At 37.3% G+C, this 22,584-nt stretch overlaps 1 protein-coding gene across 2 annotated transcripts; it reads right to left on the reverse strand.

Annotated features, from left to right (window-relative positions):
- Positions 1 to 664: 664 nt before the first annotated feature.
- Positions 665 to 19,866, reverse strand: GlyRS (glycine--tRNA ligase). 2 transcript variants are annotated; one of them, XM_071595231.1, is made up of 14 exons: positions 19,539 to 19,866; positions 19,167 to 19,371; positions 18,936 to 19,077; positions 16,080 to 16,245; positions 15,589 to 15,734; positions 12,806 to 12,955; positions 11,069 to 11,231; positions 10,282 to 10,446; positions 9,831 to 9,957; positions 7,986 to 8,112; positions 6,907 to 7,102; positions 4,088 to 4,181; positions 2,176 to 2,363; positions 665 to 1,301 (listed from the first exon to the last, which is right to left on the reverse strand). In XM_071595231.1, the coding sequence occupies exons 1-14, from the start codon at positions 19,773 to 19,775 to the stop codon at positions 1,188 to 1,190; spliced, it is 2,220 nt and encodes a 739-aa protein (XP_071451332.1). In that variant the 5' UTR covers positions 19,776 to 19,866; the 3' UTR covers positions 665 to 1,187. The 2 variants fall into 2 exon arrangements, with proteins under 2 accessions (XP_071451332.1, XP_071451333.1); XM_071595232.1 differs by lacking the exons at positions 665 to 1,301; positions 4,088 to 4,181 and having other exon boundaries at positions 2,185 to 2,363.
- Between the last annotated feature and the right edge of the window lie 2,718 nt (positions 19,867 to 22,584).

Raw genomic sequence — 22,584 nt, forward strand, 5'->3', positions numbered from 1 at the left:
TAAAAAGCCATTGATTGCAATACTCTGGGCCTGTCAAGCGTAGGCCCAAATGCAAACTGAAAAAGGTCAATGCATTATCCAAGTACCAACTCATTTTTTTACTGTCAGGCTTGCCTAGAATCGAAAAAAGTGATACAATTGTGGACTTCAGTATTAGTGTGGGCAGAAACATCAATACTATCTTAATATACTCACTATCTACAGTTAATTTTTTCTGAAGGCCACAATGCTCTGCAGTCCACATCAATTTTACATGTATGTTTAGGACATCAATACATTCCTATCTTAAGAATCCAAAATCCTACATTATTTCGTCGTATTGGATAACAATTTCCACTCTTTCCTGCTTGACCCAATCAAGTGACCACCCCATTAATTTTCAAATTTAAAATAATTTTAGTGAAAGCTACACCAAAGTTTTTATCAATTATATTCATGAAAGTTGTCATTCAACACAAATAGATAGACCATTGTCCTTTCAGAAAAAATCCAGAATGAGCCCTGTTTACACCTTATGTACTCACTTGCGTAACAAGAAGATAGTATACACGCTTATCGCAACTAGCGAGCAATCAGCAAAGACCATTATAATAATACGAGCTAGATTACTGTAGGAAAGGGCAATGGAGGAGGACTTAACAAACAAAAGTGTTCATAATGTCTCTTTCATCAAGACACTTCTTTTATTGTCCAGTGGCAACCTCATTTTTTGAAGACCAATTCATGGCATTCCAAAAACTAAAAAAATCTCAAAATTATTTTTTCAGCAACAAAAATATTTTGGTTTAAAGCCATCAAATGTTTCAAAAACAAACTCAACAATGACAGGACTAATAAAATAATTTTAAAATACAATACATACTTGACAAAAGGTTCAAATGTGTAAGAATATTTCCTCATTGACCACAAACATTTCGGAAAATTCATTTAGGCTCAAACCACTTCTCCATAGCAAGGCTGCCTCCTCCCAGTTCAGGCTGTCTAGTCCCAGTTCATGATTCTAGCAAAAGCTTTGATTTGGTATTTCTTCACACAAACCAAAATAAGATCACCCCTTACCTGAAACTTTGAAAAACCTCGCCCACACATATAAAATGCATCAATAAATATAAAAAGGAATCAATCACACTGAGGTTTCTTTTGCAATAAGCCATGTAATTGCATTTAGGTAACAATGAGATTCATCTTCAAGCTTTAGCTACACTTTCTTGTTGCTCAAACTTGGGATATTTCTTCTCAATCTCAATCCAAGTAGTTTTTTCATTGGACAAATCCCTCACAACAGACGGAAGCTCGTCAAGCTAGAATAAAGGTAAAAGAAAACCATTTACCAATACATTTTAACTATAGGAAAATTATATAGATTATTGATTTCACAATGCCAAAACAAATATTAGAAAATTCACAATGACATTGCATGCAACAGAAACATTATAATGTTTATGGAATTTCTAATGAAATGCTGCGGCTGGCCTACCCTTAACAAAAGGCACCACAATTTAATGTCTCATCCAACAGAGAGTACTCGCTTAAAATGCTCCCCACATATCACACTGAGTAGGGATTGGTATATCACTGAAAAATCAGGCTACCACTGGGATGGCTATCTGGGCAATTAGGGTGCGAAGCCACCACATCTTGATCCCCAAAGGGAATTTTATGTAAAACAAAAAGTGCCCCCTAGCAATGTCTATGTATCACTCAAATTGTATTTAAGAGAGGGAACTGAACTATGATGATTATATAGTAAGTATAACATAAACTACATTTATACTGTGGAGTACAGACTCATTTATAAGTGACACGTTCATAAATTTAAATTTGACTTAAGAAAATTTTTTTAAAAATGACTGAAAGTTAAACTAAAGAGGGATTTTGAAAATAATAAATAAAATGAGTCAGTGGCCAACCCGCTTCAACTGCAACATAAATTAACCTTTGCATTTTTATATTTTACCAATTATTATTACTATGCGCATCATTTTTTGAAGTACTTATGAGATGAATGTATTATATCTATCACAGCCAAAGTTCATGCGATCCACAAATACAAATCCCTTATTTTGTGAGGCATGAAACTATTTCCTAATTTTAAGTTGCACATTTCTCCGTTAAGTGACCGCACTGATTTGAATAGACAGCTGCTAAAAAAGAATCACAATTGTTAAAACTCACTGGAATGCGAACTTGTCCCGTGGAATCTCTTTCCCGTAGTGTGGCAGAGTGCGGCTCCTTTAAACTGTCAAAATCAACAGTTATACCAAATGGAATTGCCACTTCGTCTGTCCTGGCATAGCGCCTTCCTATAGACCCGCTAGAATCATCCACCTTGTGCGACACATCAACTCGAGTGAGATCTTCAGCTGGAATATTGAGTAAATTTATGAAGGTAAAAATCCATCAATTTAAAAAATGTATCCAAGTAACAACAAAAACTATTGAATTACAACAGAATAGGGAGCAATAGTGGTAAGTAGACTAAACCTCACACAAAGTGGTGTTAACCTGACACATTCAGATTGATCAATGAGCAGGTCGCTCAAGACAAATTAGGTTGGAGATTACAATATATCAATATTCATTTATCATGCATCCCTAATTCTGAAATATGAAAGGAGAGATAATTTTTAGATACACATAGAGAAAATGACAGTACGGGTAAAATTAGATAAATTAACCATTAAAACACTATCCAGTAATTACATTTTCTATTAAAGCCAAGATATTTTTTCCTACTGAATCAGCATAGGCTATACCACTCATAAAATAAGTGTAAGTTGAAAGCCTTCATTTTGTTTTCTGTATTTATAAATTACATAGCGAAAGAACCAATGTATTTATGGGGGAGTTAATTAATAGAAGAGAAATGATAACACCTATTACACATGTGATCATTTTGTAATCTCAACTAAACCCTCTTAGAAAAGACTGAACCTAATGGATATAAGTGGAGCAATTCCATGTCATATTTCTTGCAGAAATAAATTGTATTTGAATCAACGCAAGGTGGAAATAAAACTTGGGATAACTTTTTTCTAACTAGCTTACTGTATTCAATATTTTAAAAAAATCACTTTGCAGCCCAAAACTAATATTCATGGAATGTTTTACTTCTTTTTCTGGATTAAGGTTGCATAGGAAAATAATTAGATTGCAGTGATTTGAATTACATATACATGTTTTTTTTAATTTCACATTTAAAAATTCACCTTATTTTGACCAGAAAAGGTTGGACATCTAAAAAAATATTACATGACCCATTTCACAGTTAATAGGTTTTACTGAACTTGGAACACAAATTCAAAAGATCAATTTAGTTCTCTTCTATTTCAAAATCTCTTATCCTGATCCAAATGCCTTCTCATAATAAGCTCAACCAAACCATCAAAATTCATTCCACTAGCTTCTTCACAAACATGCACCTTAAGCAGTTGGATATCTTAATTCCTAACCACAGGTGCAACATTAAATTAGGGTAATGAGACTACATTTATTCCATTCTTGATTCGCTCTTTTTCTACTTCATTTCTGAAATTCATGCGAATTTCCACGTGACAACTCTCCATAGATAATTTTTTGCCATTCTGGAAGCTTGCAGATAAGCTCCACACTAAAATTCAACTTCAAACTTAAGAAGAGGTGACCTTTACAAGAAGTTACTTCAGATTTCACCACGCTTTTTTGAAGTTATTAACTATTTGCAGTGCATGATGGAACACAGGAAAATGTGTCCCACTTCCACAAAGTAACATCTTGCACAAAACATGGCAACACAAAGGAGGAGGATACAATTAATAATTACTCCTTCCACCAGATTAACAATTTCAAAATATGATCAACATTATTATGATGAGTTAAGTTCATGGGATACCCCACATTCCTAAAGCTCAACTTCATGAGTAGAAAACAATTTCCTAATCCAATCTACTTCGTGACAACAACACTCAATTTTAAGGCTTACTGGCCATCACAAGAGATTGTGAACTCTTCATGAAACTTAAGGCAAACATTCATAGATAGGTAAGGAGGAACATGAATAAAATCAATTTAAAATTAAAACCAAATTCATACAGACATTAATACTTACATAATTTCTTTACGAATGGATGAAACTGCGCATTGTTACTGAGAGGCAAAACAGAACATTTAAGAGGAGCAATCACTGGTGGCAAGGAGAAAAACTGTAAAAAATTAAAAATAAAGCTTACAATTAGTAGTGCGAGGTCTGTCAAATAAATACGCGAACTGACGTCATAAAAATTTTATTTTGCGTAATTTAGTCCACATCGACTTTGTCCCTTTCAAAGTACTCTCCATTCGTTGCTATGCACTTATTCCATCTTCTTTTCCACTGTTTAAAGCACCCTTGGAAGTCCCCGGCCGTTAGGCTTTTTAGTCGTTTCATCGTTTCCTGCTTTAATGTGTCCACATCTTCCCAGTGATGTCCCCTAATCACATTTTTGCATTTTGGGAATAGGAAAAAGTCGCAGGGGGCGAGATCTGGCGAATAAGGAGGATGATCAAGGATGGTGATTGAATTTTTAGCCAGAAACTGGCGAACAATCAATGCTGAATGTGCAGGTGAATTGTCGTGGTGAAGGATCCATCCATCGCCTTGAGTCAAATTCGGTCGCACACGACTCACGCGATCTCTCAAACGCTCGAGAACTGTAAGATAAAACTTAGCATTTACGGTTCGTCCATCAGGAAGAAATTCATGATGAACAACACCTTCGATATCAAAGAAAACCAGGAGCATGATTTTCATTTTCGATTGGCTTTTTCTTGATTTTTTGGTTTGAGGTTCATCATTTGCTTTACACTCCTCGCTTTGCGATTTTAGTTCAATGCCATACTCGTAAAACCAGAGTTCATCACCAGTGATTACCCTAGTGAGAAATCCGGATTCGTTTGAGTGAATTTTTCCAGTCAGTAACACATTCAACTCTTTTCAACTTTTGATCTGGCGTCAGCAGCTTGGGCACGATTTTTGCACACATTTTTATTAAACCCAAATATTCGGTTAAAATAGTGTACACTGTTGATTTTCCTAAATTCAGCTCATCGGCTATCATTCGGACAGTTTTTCGACGATCGGAAAGGACAAGGGACCGTACACGATCAATGTTGTCGTCAACACAGGTGGTTGAAGGTCGTCCCGGCCTCATATCATCCGTGACGTCTTGTCGACCATCTTCAAAACTCTTAATCCCCATGAAATCGGATGTTTTTTTCAGAGCATTATCACCGTAAACAGCTGTCAACATTTCATTAATTTCTTGATCATTTTTACCGCACTTCACCAAAAACTTGCTGTTGAATCGTTGCTCCGTGATTTCGTCAATTTCCATTTCCGACAAACAGTAAAAACCAGGACCCCATACACTAAAAACTGTCAACAAACGCCCAGCTCAGCGATCCGCCGGCTCAATGGGTCTCAGACAGCTAGCGCCGCTAGTGGGCAGGGCTATAGTCCGAGTCATGGCCGCTAGATTGCACTAGTTCGCGTATTTATTCGACAGACCTCGTATTCAGCAACAGAGACATGAAATATATATTCAAACACGAAAATCCACCGTATGGCAAACAAATATCCATGCACCTGCACATTTCAGCTACTTAGGGGCATCCCCTTGCCCTCTGAAATTTTAGGGGCTTTAAAAGAACAACATGTTATGATGGAATACCTTACATAAAATATCATAAGTCTTCGTAGTTTCACACATTGCACCACAGGCCATGAGGTTAAGGCCAACATTTATTTGTATTGATATTCACCTTTGACAAATTCAAAAAAATGTCAAATACCATGACAGTCACTTTAATATGTCATATATTTTTGTCACGATTTTCATTAAAATTTAAGCCAGTTAAAATTAATATACATGAATTCTATGGTCTCGGGCTCAACTTTGTGGAGGTTCATGTTGTTTAAATGAATATACTTTGTAAATTCCACACAATTTTTATTCGTACTACCAGTTTCAACGCAACGGCGTCATCATCAGGTACAAAAGGCTTTGTACCTGATGATGATGCCGTTGCGTTGAAACCGGTAGTACGAATAAAAATTGTGTGGAAGTTACAAAGTATATTCATTTAATATACATCAAAATTTCAGAGTGTAAGAGGATGCCTTAGTAGCTTAACTGGCAAAAGCACTCAGCCAGATATCATGGGATCCAGGTTTGAATCCAAGTCAAGGTGAATGATTTTTACACTTAAAAATTGCTGGTTTTAATGCACAATAAAGGACGACTCTGTTAAAGCTACTGTTTTGGAATCTTCCACTGTTATTTGTAAAGAAATGAAGTTAGAAGAGTTAGATGTTTCACATACATCTGCAGTGCATGTCATCACACATACTATTTTCTCCCCTGTAAGCCAGCCTAAATTTGGGACATTGGATGTACAAGCTTCAGCTAACAGATATTAACACTGAGTTAGTTTAAACATTGGTTTTATACGTGCCACCTGTGCATAACAGCATGGCTAAAAGCATGAGGGAAACGAAAATGTCAAACTACGCTCATGGAAGATATTATTCAAATTCAATCATGCAGTACACTCACTCATATCTATTAGGTTGTGGCGTCATTTTTTTCATTTTGAAGCTTTAAAAGAATAGAAAAGATTATACATTCTACTCGTAATTTGTGACAATTCTCATAAACTACATGTTTAACTTCTAAAAATCTAATAATTTCTTTGAAGGTGACTTAGCTTTTGTACATTATCTATTCCTTCCCTAGAATTATTAGAACTCTAAGAACCAAAACTAAAGTCAAACTGACATCAGAACTTAAAACTGTGGAACTGACCCGACCAATCACTAAAATGAAAAGTACCTAAAATAACACACAGGACCACAAGAGTCTGTCCAAGAAGGAGACGTGATTCACTTACAGTTCTTTGCTCATCATCTTCTCTTGTGCAGAAGTTATGCTCAAACAATGCATACATGACACGGCCAACTCCAAATGAAGGCTCGACAACACTTGGAACTATCTCTTCTACATGCAGAGTCTTCTGGTACCTCTTAATGGAAACCATGTCCTTGGTCAACTCGTAATCAGAACCATTTGCAGAAAAAATGTAGGAACTAAAAAAAAAACATAACCCGTCATTATGATTAGAACATCCATCTTTTAACTTCTCATGAATGATGCCCTGAAGACCCAAAAATACTTAAGCAAATAAGAGGATGCAGAGATTTAAACTGTGACAACTAGTCTTCGCACATGGGAAGTTTCCCATCTCCTTCTCCTCAACACCTGGTCATGTGAAATAAAGTGTTCTCACTCCATATTATTTCCCTTAGTGCCCTGAAAACTTGCCATTGCCCTCTGAACCAACAAGAGACAACATGCTGCACTAAAAAGCAATGGAACAACTCATGAATTCTGTAGGCACCCACCCCCTTTCCCCAACTTCTTTTTCCCCATCGTGAACAGCCCTCCCTTCCCGAGTATTTACTCCCCATTGCCTTCCTAGGAGTAGTATTTAGGGGAGGCGACCGACATCTGAGGTCATTTGCACCATAGGGGATGGACAGGAAAGGATGAAGGGTGGAGAGAAACCTGTCATTGGCATTAGCCTACTCTTTACGAAAGGCGCCAAGGGGTCCGCAGCTTAACATCCCATTCGACGGACGGCGTACTCGCTCAAAGTGCCCTCCACAAAGCAACTCAAGTAGGGATCGAGATACCTCTGAAAAATATTCAACACCGCCGGGATTTGAACCCAGGCCCTCAGGTTGGGAAGCCTTTCATTGCCTTCCTGCAAACCACATTCTCCCACTTGGAAAATGGGAAATCTGGAACATGGCTTAGGGTGGGATCAAGAGATAAGTACAAAATCCTGACCCTATTTGTAGGCAAGATAAAAGATAGACTTGCACATGGACGAATCCATATCACAGAGGAAAATACTCATAGGGTAGAAAATTGACTTATCCAAAATGCGGCGAATTTAGGCAACCTTACCCCTTTTCTGCCAAATTCTTCTCCATCTTTTCAACTTTCTCCGGCTCTAATCGTTCTAATGCTTCAATCACTACTTTAGCTTCCTTCCTGAATGCCTTGCCAAGGACACCTTTGTTCGGCGCTGGTTCTGGAACAAAACAAAAAAGGCAAATGCATTTATGGCAAACACGGCTGAAATTCTTATCAGACATTGCACAGCATCTGTTATGCATTGAGCACATGAATGTGTGCCAATTGGAATTGGGTATAGTCTGGAACACCAATTATAATTTTAAACTTTAATACATGTTTGTCCGACTGGACTCCCATCAAAGCTAAGCATGGCTCTGCCACTGCTGTCAAATCAAACTGCTAAATATTTCAGTAAAGAAATTGAAATGATTGAATGTGCCTGCAACTTGTTCACTCCAAGCTCAGAGATCCCACATTTGATATGGATTGGCGCAAAATAAAATCTCATTGCAAAATGTCAGCCCAATTAAAACTTTAAATTCAATTAAGAAAGCAAAGAAACAAAAATGTCACAGGGAAAAATGACAAACAATTAAATATTGCTTAGAAATAACTGACATATCAGGGTAAAATTAATTCTGCATATTAATTGATTGTTCTCATGTACATAGTGTAGTAAATTACAGCTATTAAAGTTGATTAGTTTTGTTTAAGGAAGCTGTAGATTGAAGTAACTCTGGTTATACAGAAGATAGAGGCTCGCAGTGTGATTAAGTTCCTTTATTGGAAAGGTTATAATGCACCTCAAATCTATGATCTAATTATTGCTGTTCATGGAAATAATAGCCCATCTAGGAAGTGGAAGACCATCACTCATGAATGATGCTACCACAGTGAAGAAAGAGGAGGAGTTTATACTATTGGACCATAGAGCAACAATCCAAATAATCATGAATAAGACTGATTTTAGCTATAGCAGTGTGTGAAAATTGTTCACGAAGAACTGTACATGTCAAAAGGGTCAGTGCACTGGGTTCCACGGACTCCTTTTCACAAGCAATTGCTGTAAGACCTGTAATTGTGAACATAGTATTACTGGAAATCAAAGTGATGTGGCTTTGAAATGGTGCCAATTCCACCCAATTCTCCTGATCTCGCTCTCAGCGACTTTTTTTGTTCCCAGAAATCAAAAAACTCTCGCAAGGTTGGAGATTTGACATCACAATAACGACATTCAAGAGATAGAACAATGGTTTTCAATGCACTCAGTTGAGTTCTACATTAAATGCCTTTGAGGGGTCAGGAAATTATTTATTTCTAGTAATTATTGTTTATTGTTAGGAAATAGTGAAAAGTTTACGATACCACCTAGTACAGGTGAACTTCTTGCATGTATTCACCTGAAAATGTTACCGGGTAATGAAACCCGAAGCCATTCATATAAAGCCAATATACATAATAAACTACAATCGATATGCAGTACAACAGTTTTATTTTTTTAAATACTTCCCATCAGAAAGAAAGAATTCCACCAATGATCCCTAAAACGGTTTCCAGACTGAAATTACGACTGAAAGCTTGAAAACAAACAAATCAAAGAATTGAGACCACCCAGCCATTTTTTGCACATAATCTGGGAACTTACCCTTAGACTGTGCAAGAGCATAAAATTGTCTGATTACAAATTACAGTAATTTAATATTTACCATTCCAAACAAATAATTTAATAATACCATTAGTGTCAAAATAATTTTTTGGACCAAGGTCACTGATCTTCCCAATTTAATTAAGGTTCATGCAATGAAAACACAAATAAGATGTTCACAAATATTTTTTAGCAGTTAAATTATAAAAATTAATGAACAATAATTAAGTATTACCAAGAAAACTAACCAATGACATCCACTACTTTCAGTTCATCTAATTTCTTCTCCGCAGCAAGTCTCACTCCAGTAGCCTTGCTGTGCTGAGTTAAGTCATATGCTGAGCGATCAGCACAACCAACACACTCAACCCAGCCCTAGAAACAAAATGTTCCAAATTAAATAAAACATGGTCTATCATTCCACAAACACATGCAAAAAGAAATAGAGAAAGACATGAAATTGGAATGAAGTATGAGCAGTAGTGGAAAATGCTATCTTACAGCCTTGCCAACAACTGTCCATACCAATCCCACATCTATTCCCTCGACCTGTAGTCTGACATAATTGGTAAAAACATTGAAATTTGTGGAAAATATCAAAAACAGAATTCTCCTCAATACATCCCATTTGAAAATATGATGTGTTATTAAAAATTACAATTATTTTACCATTTAACTTCAAAAACAAAAAAAACTTACATAGGATGTAAGGCACTCGGCATCCCAACAGTCGCAAGCATAATGGGCCATCTCATTTCCCATGTGCTGTCGGAATCTAAGTTTGACTGGATCTATGCCTATCTTGATGAGGAACAGGTGAATTCGGGCCATGTAATACCCTAGGGTCTGGTTAGCCACAAGGCCCTGGAAATACATAAGGATAAATTCACACCATGTATTAAACCTAATCAGAATTGCAATTAGCCAAATAAACTGATTACTTATTGTATCAATACTGCTCAATATTAACTTTACGCTGATATAAACTGCATACTAGATAGCCCCGAAAGATCTATCAACATTTAAGACATGATACTTTAAATGAAATTCCTCTTGCTCACGAACCAAAAAAAAATTAATATATACTCAACTTCAATGCATTTATGGTATTTCAAATAAATCACATTGCTGTTATGTGACGTGAATATCGCATTGCTTGCTTCGGTGATGTTGAAAGAGGTTCAAGCAAGATACCGAACAAACTTGAATGTACTTTTTCACAACTGATCATGACCAAATTGAAGTGGGCCACCAAACAGCGGGTGATCCACTTACATGAGTACAACTTTTGCTTAAAAAAATTACCCTAATAAATAATTTGAGTTCATGGCACCTGAACACCACATATTAAAAGTTAGAATAGCACAATGACTGTAAACTTTCATTTAAATCATCCGCCTAAAAGTCCAAGTTTACATTTTAAAAACTCAACTTTCAACGCAAAATGGACAGCATTTCTTAAATTTAGATAAAACTGAATCCTTACCTGGTCAACTGCATCTCCTATTGCTACCGCTACAGCAGATTTCCCATCCATCTGATTACAGGCAGAGTAAAGCTGCAACTTAGTATCTCTTATGGATTCAAATTTAGGATGATCCTTGTCACTGGGATCACAGAAGTGCTCAATTTCTGCCATTGTAAACTCTCTGGTCAATAGAATCACAAATGGGAAAAAATTATAACAATAAACTTGGCTATTTTCAAGTCGATGGAACTTGAAAATATGACTTTAAAATACATGAACTATGCATTGAAGAAAATAATTTAATTTGTAAAAAGAACTTGTTTATGATTCTGCATTGGTATAAGGACACTATTATTTGTTTTTCATCCAACCATTCAAAACATGTTGAACTCACAGCTGTTATAAAACTCACTGATAAATACCAAACTTATTCTTCCTATACTATCATGTGTAGATGGAGAGGATGCATTTCACTCGAATGAATCATATCTCCAGGGTGTGCTTTCTAAAAGTAGGAGTAGTATTTAGGGGAGGCGACCGACAGCTGAGGTCATTTGCGCCATAGGGGATGGACAGGAAAGGATGAAGGGTGGAGATAAACAAGGCGTTGGCATTAGCCTACTCTTTACAAAAGGCGCCAAGGGGTCTGCAGCTTAACGTCCCATCCGACAGAGTACTCACTCAAAAGGCTCTCCACAAAGCACCTCAAGTAGGGATCGAGATACCTCTGAAAAATATTCAACACCACTGGGATTTGAACCCGGGCCCTCTGGGTGGGTAGCCAATGCTTTTTAAAAGTGAGAGGATGATGCTTGGGAACATGTAAAAGGCTTAGGTCCATGTGATGTACTGAGGGCACCATCTCAACAATGCTAATTTCCTTTAAGCTTTCCCACCACTGCAATTTTTCAGTTTTCAATTGATTCTAAAATAATATACATTCTTTGTTTTTCAGCAGAACCTAACATTTGTCATCAAGGTGCTACATACCTGTATATGTAATAAAAGAAAAGTAAAAAAAAAATAAATTACACTACTATCACCTCCTGAGAGAGAAAACTAATTAGCATTGAGTAAAACACCTTAACATTCTGTTTCACATGGTGAAAACTACACAGCTCAAAAGATTATCTTATAAAAAAAGAAGTAATGGAAAAGAAAAGGACTTATTTTTCTTGTCACAAATCTTTTGCACATCACATGCAGCAAAAAAGTAAGCAAGTAGACCGACAGGCAAGTGACCTTATATCCTTTTGACCTCCTAAAGAATAACTCCGAATCTAGCCTTACTTAGGAAAATTTAAAGCGCATGATAGACCCGAATCAACAAAGTATACACAATTTCTATTAAAATACCACAGCCATATCTAGGTGGGAAAGAAATCTATGAACTTTGGGTTAAATATAGTTAGTAAATATAATGATCAGAATGTACACACTCTAGCTCTTCAAAAAAAGTCAAAATAATTAAGATGAATGCCATTGGAAACTAAGGAGTAAGATGAACCCAGAATGGAGGAAAATTCGACCACCAAATATATTTCACCACAAAAATCCCCGAACATCACCCATTTTCAATCGACACAATTTCATGTAATAGCTTCACGTTTAATATTTAATTAAAAAAAGAATATTTCGGGGTGTGATCATGATACTGTAAGCTGTGGTTGTATAGCAGCAAAGAATTTTATTAATTATTCATGGCAATCAATTTAAAATAAGATGTAGTTGAGGGTTGATATTTTTTTGACTTACCTTACTCTGATCAGCCCAGAACGAGGAGATATTTCATTCCTAAAAGCATTGCCAATTTGTGCCGCAGCAAATGGAAGTTTTCCTTGATTGAATTCCAAAAGACGTTTGAAGTTAACAAATATACCTTGGGCTGTTTCTGGCCGAAGGAACCTGGAATGCATTTTACATGAATTTGACATAATAACATAACAAATAACTTGCCCTTACAAGGCGATGCCAATAAATACGCAACGAACAAAATGAAAACACTGAGAGCACTTTGAATAATAAATCACATTGGCATCGTTACCACTTGACCTACTCTTTATTAACATATCACCATTTATTTCTTAATGCATCATCTCTGCTACCATATACCTGTATAACCCTGCATATGTTGCAGGGGCATATTTTTATCAGCAATAGTAAGTTTTGGACAGTCATTAACAATATAAATTATAAATCAGGTTAACCTCTTATTCTTTGCCCTATATCACAGTGCTTTCAGTTCTACTAATTTTCCAGCAGCTTCCATGTCATCTAAACACACATCTCTCTATATTCCTATTATCAACTTCACGAACGTTCTCCTTGCTTCATTCCATCAGTCTTTTGCATCCCACTATGGTTTGCCTGCCATCAATTCTCTTCTTTTTTAAAATACTTCTTTAGCCGATGCCATTCTTCTCCTAGCATCACTATTACATACCATGCCCATCTACCTCAAAAATTTGATAGTGCCCAAATACAGTAACTATTCTGCCTGTTCGAGTTTAACTTAATGTTTCCACTGCAGCTCAAAGTGTTCACCACATGACACCCAAATAAGAATCAGGATACCTCTGAAAACGTCTGCCACTGCAGGCATTCCAACCTGGGCCCTTGGGTAGAGAAGCCAGTACATAGCAATCCTGATCTCCATGCACATTTAAATGTTTAACTTGGCTTTTTTCATGCTTGAAAAACTCATTAACTTTGTTTTGTTAGCATTTTTTCCAATCCCTATCGCACAGAAATTCCATTGCACTCAGCAATGCTTCCAACCCCTTAGCTGACTGACTGACTAAATCTTGACCATCCACAAACTGAAATGATTTTATGAATTGTCCATAAACAATCAATCCTATCTCCAGTTCTTCCCATGCCTCTTTCACTATTTACTCTACATAAATATTTAACAGCAATCACACTCCCTAAATCTTTGCCTAACCACAACGTAGAATAACTGATACCTTCCTGAGCCCCACAGAATTTTCCATGCATACCTATGCCTTTTCAGGTGCATTAACCAAGTGTTAGTGATGACTAACCCCTGTCTCCTGCAGAACTCTTATTACTTTCTCCCCACTTGTTCCTAAACTGTAGTTGCCATCCTCACGTCCATCTCTTCCCTCACCTACCACTGTGTTCCAATTCCCCATCACTGTCAGATGTTTCCCTCCAGGAACACCAACGATTATATCCTCTACCTGATCGCATTCCAATAGACTTCTTTCTCCTTATGTAGCCTTGGTGGCAAGCAGACCTAAATGATGACAAGTTTGTCGGTTCAGCTTTTACTTCTCCTAATAACATTCCCTAAGTCGCTTGCTCAATGTTCACCATGCTCTGCCCTACTTTTTTGCTTAATATTATTGCCACCCCTTGCTTTCCCTCTTCTCTCTGCTGTATACTATTTAATAACTATCACTCTGAGAATCTCTGTTACCATTCACTCTCACCTTGCACAGCCCTTTAAGATCTACATTTCTTCTCTCTATCTCTTGCTCTATATTCTCTAATTGCCCTCAACATTATCCTAACATTCCATGGTCCTATTCTAACTAATTCAGTCTTCTTCTCCATCTTCTGTAATGCTGCGGTCCATTTTGTTTTGCAAGAATTGTGTATGTTGACAACCATGGATGGTTGCCTTGCCTCCCCAGCTGCCAGGCTTGACATACAGCCACTTGTGCTGAGTCCTGTAGTTTCCAGGACCCATTTCCTCTCTATTGTCCATCTTTGCATTCTAGGGATGAATAATTTAGGTGGTTTCCCATTGCCTTACTCAATAGTGTTTTTAACACTAGACCAATGGTCATCCCAATGGGGTCAGATGCCTTTATAGCTAACTAACTGAGGAACAAACACTGCGTGGACAACCATTGATCTGGCTCCAATCCTTAGACCTATCTGACATGGGTGATTCTAACAGAAGCAATTGCCTCCACCAGCACAACTCTAGGGGTTATCCTAATGGACAAGCTCTTCCAACATGGCAAAGTTGTAGTCCACGGGAGAGGATGTTCTAGTAAGTAACTTTTGAAGTATGTAAAATTAAAAAAAAATACCATTAAAAAGATAATTACAGCAATGCAAGTACTTCAAAATGAAAACTCTAACACAAGAAACATGGCTTATACATTTCTTACTATATTAATATACGCTCCATCACTTATGATTTCCTTCGGATTTATTAGAAATCATTAAAAACCATCATTTTTAGAATGAATGTAATAAAAAAGGGTAAAATCTAAAAAAATAAAAAAGGGTACACAAAATAAGTTTATATTATCAGTGTCAAAAAATTATTGGTACACAAGCAAGAATCTACCCAGAAATATACGAAATCCTACCAATAAGGGAAGACTTTTATGTCCCAGAGATTGTTTAAATCTATAATGATAAAAGTATTTGGTTTAAAATACATGTGTATTACGTGATACTTTTTAAAATTGGGACAACTTTGTGACATCAAAACTTTAAAAGTTATCGAAAAAAAGTATCTTCTCGACTGTACTTATCCAATGGATATTCAAACTTACCCTTTGACCAAACCAGAGGGGCCAATCTGCGTTCCAAACATGAGGTTGAATTCAATGGGCTCGCTTAACTTGTTCCCAGTCATTGGCGAGACAATGGAATATTTTGCCAACACCGCTGACATTTCATCTTTTGTCATGCCATCCAGCTAGAGTAAAGACAATAAGGGCAGATTAGGTATAAACGATAGGCTCAAAACTCTTGCTGCAACTTTATTTATCAACCCTGGCATCCAATTATCTAATGCTTGGTGAATGACGTTTAATCATTGGGAAAAGTTTTTCCCACCAAGCTCAAGCAATTTAGTCATAAAACCCTGTATCATCACGACTCAAGCAAGTGTCCGCAAATGGGGAGAAAAATGAAAACTTAACATAGTTCACCATTGTAAAGAAATTGTAAACATTGGCGAAGGAGATTTCCTTAAGTAGAACTCTTGAATGAAAATTGGCACTCAGCATTTCCGGTCCATTTTCATGGCTATTATGCTTACTCTGACAACAATATCCTGACACTCCTCCCTTGTAGCATTGGATGTCTTCTTATCCGCAGACAGCTTCTCCAAATGAGCTTTGATAAGATGATCTAATCGGAAGCACTCCCCGTTAACCATATCTTTCACCATTAAATCAGCAAAACGATCCACATGGCCAGATGCTCTAAAAATTAGAATGTAACAGTTAACCACAAAATTAAATTTCTCAACAAATGCACCATTCAGTTCAAACTAAAAATTGAAGCCATAAAATAACAGGATTACCTGTATGTACAAGTTGGCTTCAACAGTTTCAGGCAATTTACACTAAAAAACCGATGATACAATACCCTACACCCATTTTGTGAGTAGTATTCAAGCCCAATGCTTTTGAGGCAGCCAACAAAGTGTGATTTTGGGCTAACTACACTTGAGTTTTAGTTTAAATGGCTATTTTGCATGAATTCAACAAATGCTCATGGTAGTGTCCCAAGTTTGGCTACATTTAGAGTATTTCCTGGATCAATGTGATACCAAATATTTGGCATTATATTACTATGGTTTAAACAAATAAAAATGATAGGTGATGCATTGCCAGCATTTAAATAAATTTTACGGGGATGCATCAGTTCAGTGGGCTACTACATGGGTGGGCTACTGACCAGAGGGTCCCTGTTCGATACCCACTGATGTTTATGGGCACTCTCAGCTTCACTCAAGCTGTGCAATTTTTCAGGTATCAGATCTTTCTGGGAAACTAGTAGCAGTAGTTTTTAGGGGAGGCGACCGACAGCTGAGGTCATTTGCGCCATAGGGGATGGACAGGAAAGGATGAAGGGTGGAGAGAAGCCCAGTGTCGGCATTAGCTTACTCTTTACGAAAGGCACCAAGGGGTCTGCAGCTTAACGTCCCATTCGACGGACGGCGTACTTACTCAAAGTGCCCTCCACAAAGCACCTCTAGTAGGGATCGTGATACCTCTGAAAAATATTCAACACCGCCGGGTTTTGAACCCAGGACCTCAGGGTGGGAAGCCAGTACATTAGCCCCCGCACCATCTTGATTCCCTTCTGGGAACTATAGGTGGCAAATGGAATGGAACTGAGCCCCATACCCTGATGTATGAATTTCACACGTCGTTGGACTTGGTACTGGTTGAACTCTACCCCCACCAATTAAACCAACTATCAGGCTGACAACTGTGGTTGTTTCATGTATCATTGTACTCAGTATAGTAGAGTTACAGTATATTTTCTCTCCAAAGCACATGGACCAAGCAAATTTGGGATAGATTTGGATGTTAGCATATTAAAATCAAACCAACCTTCAGGTTGGTAACTCCATCTGGTTGGTCATATTACAATTAACAGTGGGTGTGGTGCCTCTTGGATACAATGTCACTACTGTATCATGATTACTGCCGATTCTTTTCATATCCCTTTCAAACTCTTATCCCTTTTGGAGATTGGCTCTCATATCAAGATTGTTTAAGTTTGTTGAAATTTGAAAGTAAACTATCACAAGCCTTTGAACTCAATCAAAAACAATGGGTAGAAGAGAAAGGATCCAAATTTGCATATGAGATGTGGGAATATAAAGGAACAATAACATCAATCCTGAAGACACTAAGTGCAACACAAAGAGCAATAATGAGTCACAAAAATATTCCGTAAGCATTCATACTTGTCACCCCATCATTACCAATGCTAATCTAAGGACATTAGGAAGAGATGATCCTGAATGTAATTGAAATAACGAATACATCATAAATAACTCCATGTATCTGAATCAAGATGCAGTTGCTTGAAATGTAAGCAGAAAAGTGATATGGAAAATATTCGATTCAAAACGTTACCCAGGAAAGACGGGATATGTTTCACAGATAAAAATGCCATATCGTTCATGATATGGTTTAAATTTCAATTAAATGCCTAGATAATCATTATTAATAAATGTTCAACAGTTATAATCATCACAGACAGCAATGCGACATGGTGATAGTGATTGGGTAAGGGCTATTTCGCCATTTAAACTCCCTTTACCGATTAGAATACATTTTCTCCCAGTTGTTGTATCCATGAAAACAATTACGTTTATAGCAATCCAGATAAACACAATATCCATGATGGTGCGTTTCAGGAAAGCTAATTTCTGTCTACTATGATAACAACTTCTGATTGATGGAATTCCTTACTCTCTCACCATATTTGTTTTCAATGAATGTAGCCAGAAGAATGGTGACAACTTCTATCACCCGAAAAAATATGGAAAACGTCGGTTTAAGGCTTTCTTTCTTACTATTATTGTGGTATTATATTACTATAAATAATACAATGTATTTGCCCAAAGATCATATTACAAAATTGCCAGGTGGGTGGATTTATGTTATTCAATGTTTTATTGCACTATTTTTCAGCACCTCAGAGGGAAGTTGAGAAGGGGTTACTAAATAGGAGTATATTACATGTGAAATGCTAAGTTTTCTCCAACTTAAGTTAAAATACGAAGTGAAATTTGTGTTTCGCCAAGGAAGTATTGTTCATCTATGAAAGTATCGCAAAGTGGCAAACGTAACAGCACTGAATGATTAATGTTTAATTACAGCTAATGAAAAAAAATTTGGGTACTCTCATTATTAACTATACTATATACCAAGAAGTCCATATGATAAAGCATTGGATAGCCGCCTGATAAAAGCACCAGTGTCAAATTTTCATTCGCTAAGAAAACAATGAAAACATTGGGAAAGGAGATGTTGCATTTAGCCATTTAGATAAAATACTGAAGAAAGGCAGTACAATAGCATTCACTACTACGTGTGAGCATTCCCTGAAAAAGGACAAATGAATTTTCAACGAAAATATTCCGACTTACTTTAATACGGGCTCGGGAGTCAGTATAGAACAGTCTACTTCCAACATCTGTTCTTCCAAGATGAAAAACTTTCTCCATGCATTTAGAATGTTTGCCTTCAAGGCACATCCCATTGGACCAAAGTCATACTGGCCAGTGATACCTAATTCGAACACAGTATTAATCCACGTTGACACTGTTAAGCGTAAATTAATATTCAACCATCAAAAGACATTTTCAGCAGACACATACCACCATAAATAGCAAAAGACTGGTCAAAGAAGAACCTCCTCTTCAATAAATCTTCCATTTTTGACCTGTCAAATGTTGCAGACGAAGGGGCGAGTGAAATTTCTTTATCTTCTAAAGTTTTTTTCCTGACTTTAAGTTCAGCAACTGCTTTCTTGACGTCTAATTCTGGAGCTCCGTTAGATTTTAAAGATCGGACCAAATCTCCCTAAAATGTTCCATAATTTAAATATTAATATTTATTGGATGAAAATGCATGAATTTCAAGCACAAGTAAACAAGGCTAAATACGAATAACGCAAATCCTTCTTCGCCGAAGCTTATGTCAGTCAAGTTTTTGAAAGACTTAAGAATTCTTCGTGCCCACAAACTCACCTGCTCCTTTACAGCCGCTCTCAGTGGAGCCAAGATTTCCTCAATTTTTGGATCTGCCATCGTGTAAGTTGGAAAATTTAGTTTGACACTTCGATGTTTCTTTTTGGTTCCCCACGGATTTTTGGCTTGGTAAAGAAATGTTTTCTCGGTGAAAATACTCCTAACTTTTTGGTGGAACACAGCGTGAGGTTTACTAAACGAAACTAATACTTGCAAGATGGGAAAAAATTGTTTCATTTAGTCCCATTCAGTTCAAACTAAGCTATGTACACAACCACATCAATTCACTTGGAATCAATTCCGGGGACCGCTACGTGTGCCACGGGCATGGTCGCATTGCGGTGAAAGAAATAGTTATTCATTTGTCATAGAGAATCTTGCAAAGAGTCATTCACTTCAATGTGTTCAACTTATCACGGCATTATGGTGCGATTTATTGTTTTAAGTTTAAGCTAAGTTTAATAATATGACTACATCTGATTTTCCCTGCAGTTATTAAAACCCTATCATGCATATGTTGAATAAATTTTCTAATTTTGTGTAATTTCTAAGAGTTCATTTTGTACCTTGTGTAACAGAAGACGCAGTACAATTCGACTCGAATCAAAGCGGTTTGCGAAAGATGAATGCAAACCTCGCATGTGAAAGGTACTGGCCGTAAGTCAGTTTACGTCAAAAATTAATTCCATTGCAAAATCCTCTCCGCCCCTCACCGGCGAACCTTACTCAGGCTCATGTGTCTGAGAAATCAGGCTAGACGGCTCTGGCAAAGAACCTACCTCCCTCATGATGGGCGTAAGGACAGGTCCCTTCGAAATTTGGTTAACTCTCCCCTAAGGAGACATAAACAATTGATTTGGGAGAAAAAGATTTGCCCTATAATGGCAATCAATATGGCCACTAACCCGATCCCTCAGAAAAAGTGCAACTCCCTTTCCTACAGAGGGAAATTGGCTTACTCAGATGAAGATAATGCTCACATCTTCGCAGATGCACTGTGGTCAGTTTTTCGAAACCCAAATTCATCCCACCCAGACCTTCTTGCAAACTCCAACTCTCAATCCATTTCCTACACCCCCACTCCCTTTTCCCCACTGATAACCTTATCTGAGTTGCAGTCTTTTATTATCCACCCCAAATCCGCTCCTGGTTCCAACCTCATCTCCAATTCCACCTTTAAAACCTCTAAATCCTTAGTCCAGCACTTTCTAGCAATTGTTAACTCATGCCTCTCCCTTTGCTACTTCCCTACTGCCTGAAAAATAGCGAAGATCATCCCATCAGTGAAACCTGGAATAGATCCCTCAAACTACTGACCCATTAGCCTTCTCCCTTGCATGAGGAAAATTCTTGAACGTGCCATCCAAGTTCGAATATAAGAGGAATTACTCGCCCGAAACATCTTACAACCAGAGCCGACAGGATTTAAAAGAAAAAAGGCTACGACACACCAAATCCCAAGATTGGTTGAGCACAGGTTTCAAAATCCACAAGCATACACAGATTGCATTTCTAGATCTTAAATGTGCTTTCGACCGTATCTGGACAGAAGGCCTAGTCCACAAACTTTCCCAAACAGATATTTCCTTTTACCTTATAAAATTTTTAACATCTTTCCTCTCCTCAAGATCATTTTTGTATCCCTCAACTCCAGCCAATCAAACCCCAGACCTATCCTTGTAGGCGTTCCCTAAGGAACCATCCTATCCCCCACTCTTTTCAATATTTGAGTTACTGGCCTCCCTTCCCATCCAATAACCCAACTATTCCTAAATGCTGATGATGCTGCAGTAGCTTCCCAATCCTTCTGTCCAGGCACTGCAGCCGATAACCTCCAGGAGCAGCTTGATATTATGGAGCAGTGGATGGACTCCTGGAAGTCAACCATTAACCCAGAAAAATGCAAAATAGTTAATTTTGCCAGTAAATGGAAAAAACCATGTTCAACAAACTTTTTTATGGGAACGTCCAAATCCCTCATAAAAATTCTACTAAGTTTCTTGGTGTTATCCTAGACCGAAAACTAACATGGCACAATCATACTATTTATTCAATAAATAAGGCAAATGGAGCTCTCATCTCAATATTCCCTCTACTTAAACACAACAGCCCCCTTTACTTAAATACAAAAATCACATTATACAAGTCCATGATCTGACCAATCCTCACATACAGTTCCCCAGCTTGGGGGGCAATTGCAGTGACCCTTATAAACAAAATCCAAATATTCCAAATTAAAACAATTCGAAAAATCATAAAAGCTCCCTGGTTTATTCGTAATGACTCTTTTCAAAATGACCTAAAGCTACCAGACATTAGAACATACCTCCAAAACACTGCCGTCTCATTTCCAGGTCCCTAGTACACACACAAAACCCCCTCTTAGAAAACCTATGGTCATATGACAAAAACCCCCACTTTAAACACAAACCCCCTGAATTCTCATCCATGACAAACAACCTTTAAGCACACTCACTCTCCACTTATACATCCTTAATCTCCAACAAGCCCTATACATTTAACAAATATCCAAGTACCGTAAATCAGCAGCAGCTGGGAATTGGCAAGCAGTTGTGCCTGCCGGTGCAGTTCATCATTGATCTGGTTTGGTCTGGTACCCAACGCCATTCCAGAAAATGAGTGAAACATTAGCTGTAGAAGTATTTAGGACTCATTTGGTTTCAGGGGTGTATGAATTAGTTGGAAGGTGAGGTGGGATAGAAAGATTATTTTCCTTTTTTAACTATATTAATTATTTTTCAGCCTACTATGTTCCTTTGTTTTGTCAATTCAGATGTCTCGGGCATAAATATCCTCGCCAATTCACAATTATTAATGGAAGTGAATTCTACTTTTGATAGTTTGAATGGGACGTTTGGCAACCAATCCAGAAAACCATTGAAGAGGCAAAAATGGGAGTCTTCATGTGGATCCTTAGAAATCAAACCTTCCCAAAATCAATTCATGTGAGTTCTTAGGAAAGGAAAAGGTAATTCTCTCTCATTTGCAGAATGAATGGTTAACTATTATAAGAGCGGTAATTTTG

This window comes from Hetaerina americana, unplaced genomic scaffold (assembly GCF_022747635.1).
Source record: "Hetaerina americana unplaced genomic scaffold, ioHetAmer1.1.p SCAF_7, whole genome shotgun sequence".
Taxonomy (NCBI): domain Eukaryota; kingdom Metazoa; phylum Arthropoda; class Insecta; order Odonata; family Calopterygidae; genus Hetaerina; species Hetaerina americana.

Bases quoted from the DNA above. Each gene is read 5' to 3' on its own strand.
- GlyRS (XM_071595231.1), bottom strand. From the start codon at position 19,775: ATGAAACAATTTTTTCCCATCTTGCAAGTATTAGTTTCGTTTAGTAAA. The intron at 19,372-19,538 runs GTGAGTTTGTGG...GGAACATTTTAG, and splicing joins GAGCGGCTGTAAAGGAGCAG to GGAGATTTGGTCCGATCTTT. The intron at 4,182-6,906 runs GTAAGTGAATCA...AATTTTTTACAG, and splicing joins AAGATGATGAGCAAAGAACT to TTTTTCTCCTTGCCACCAGT.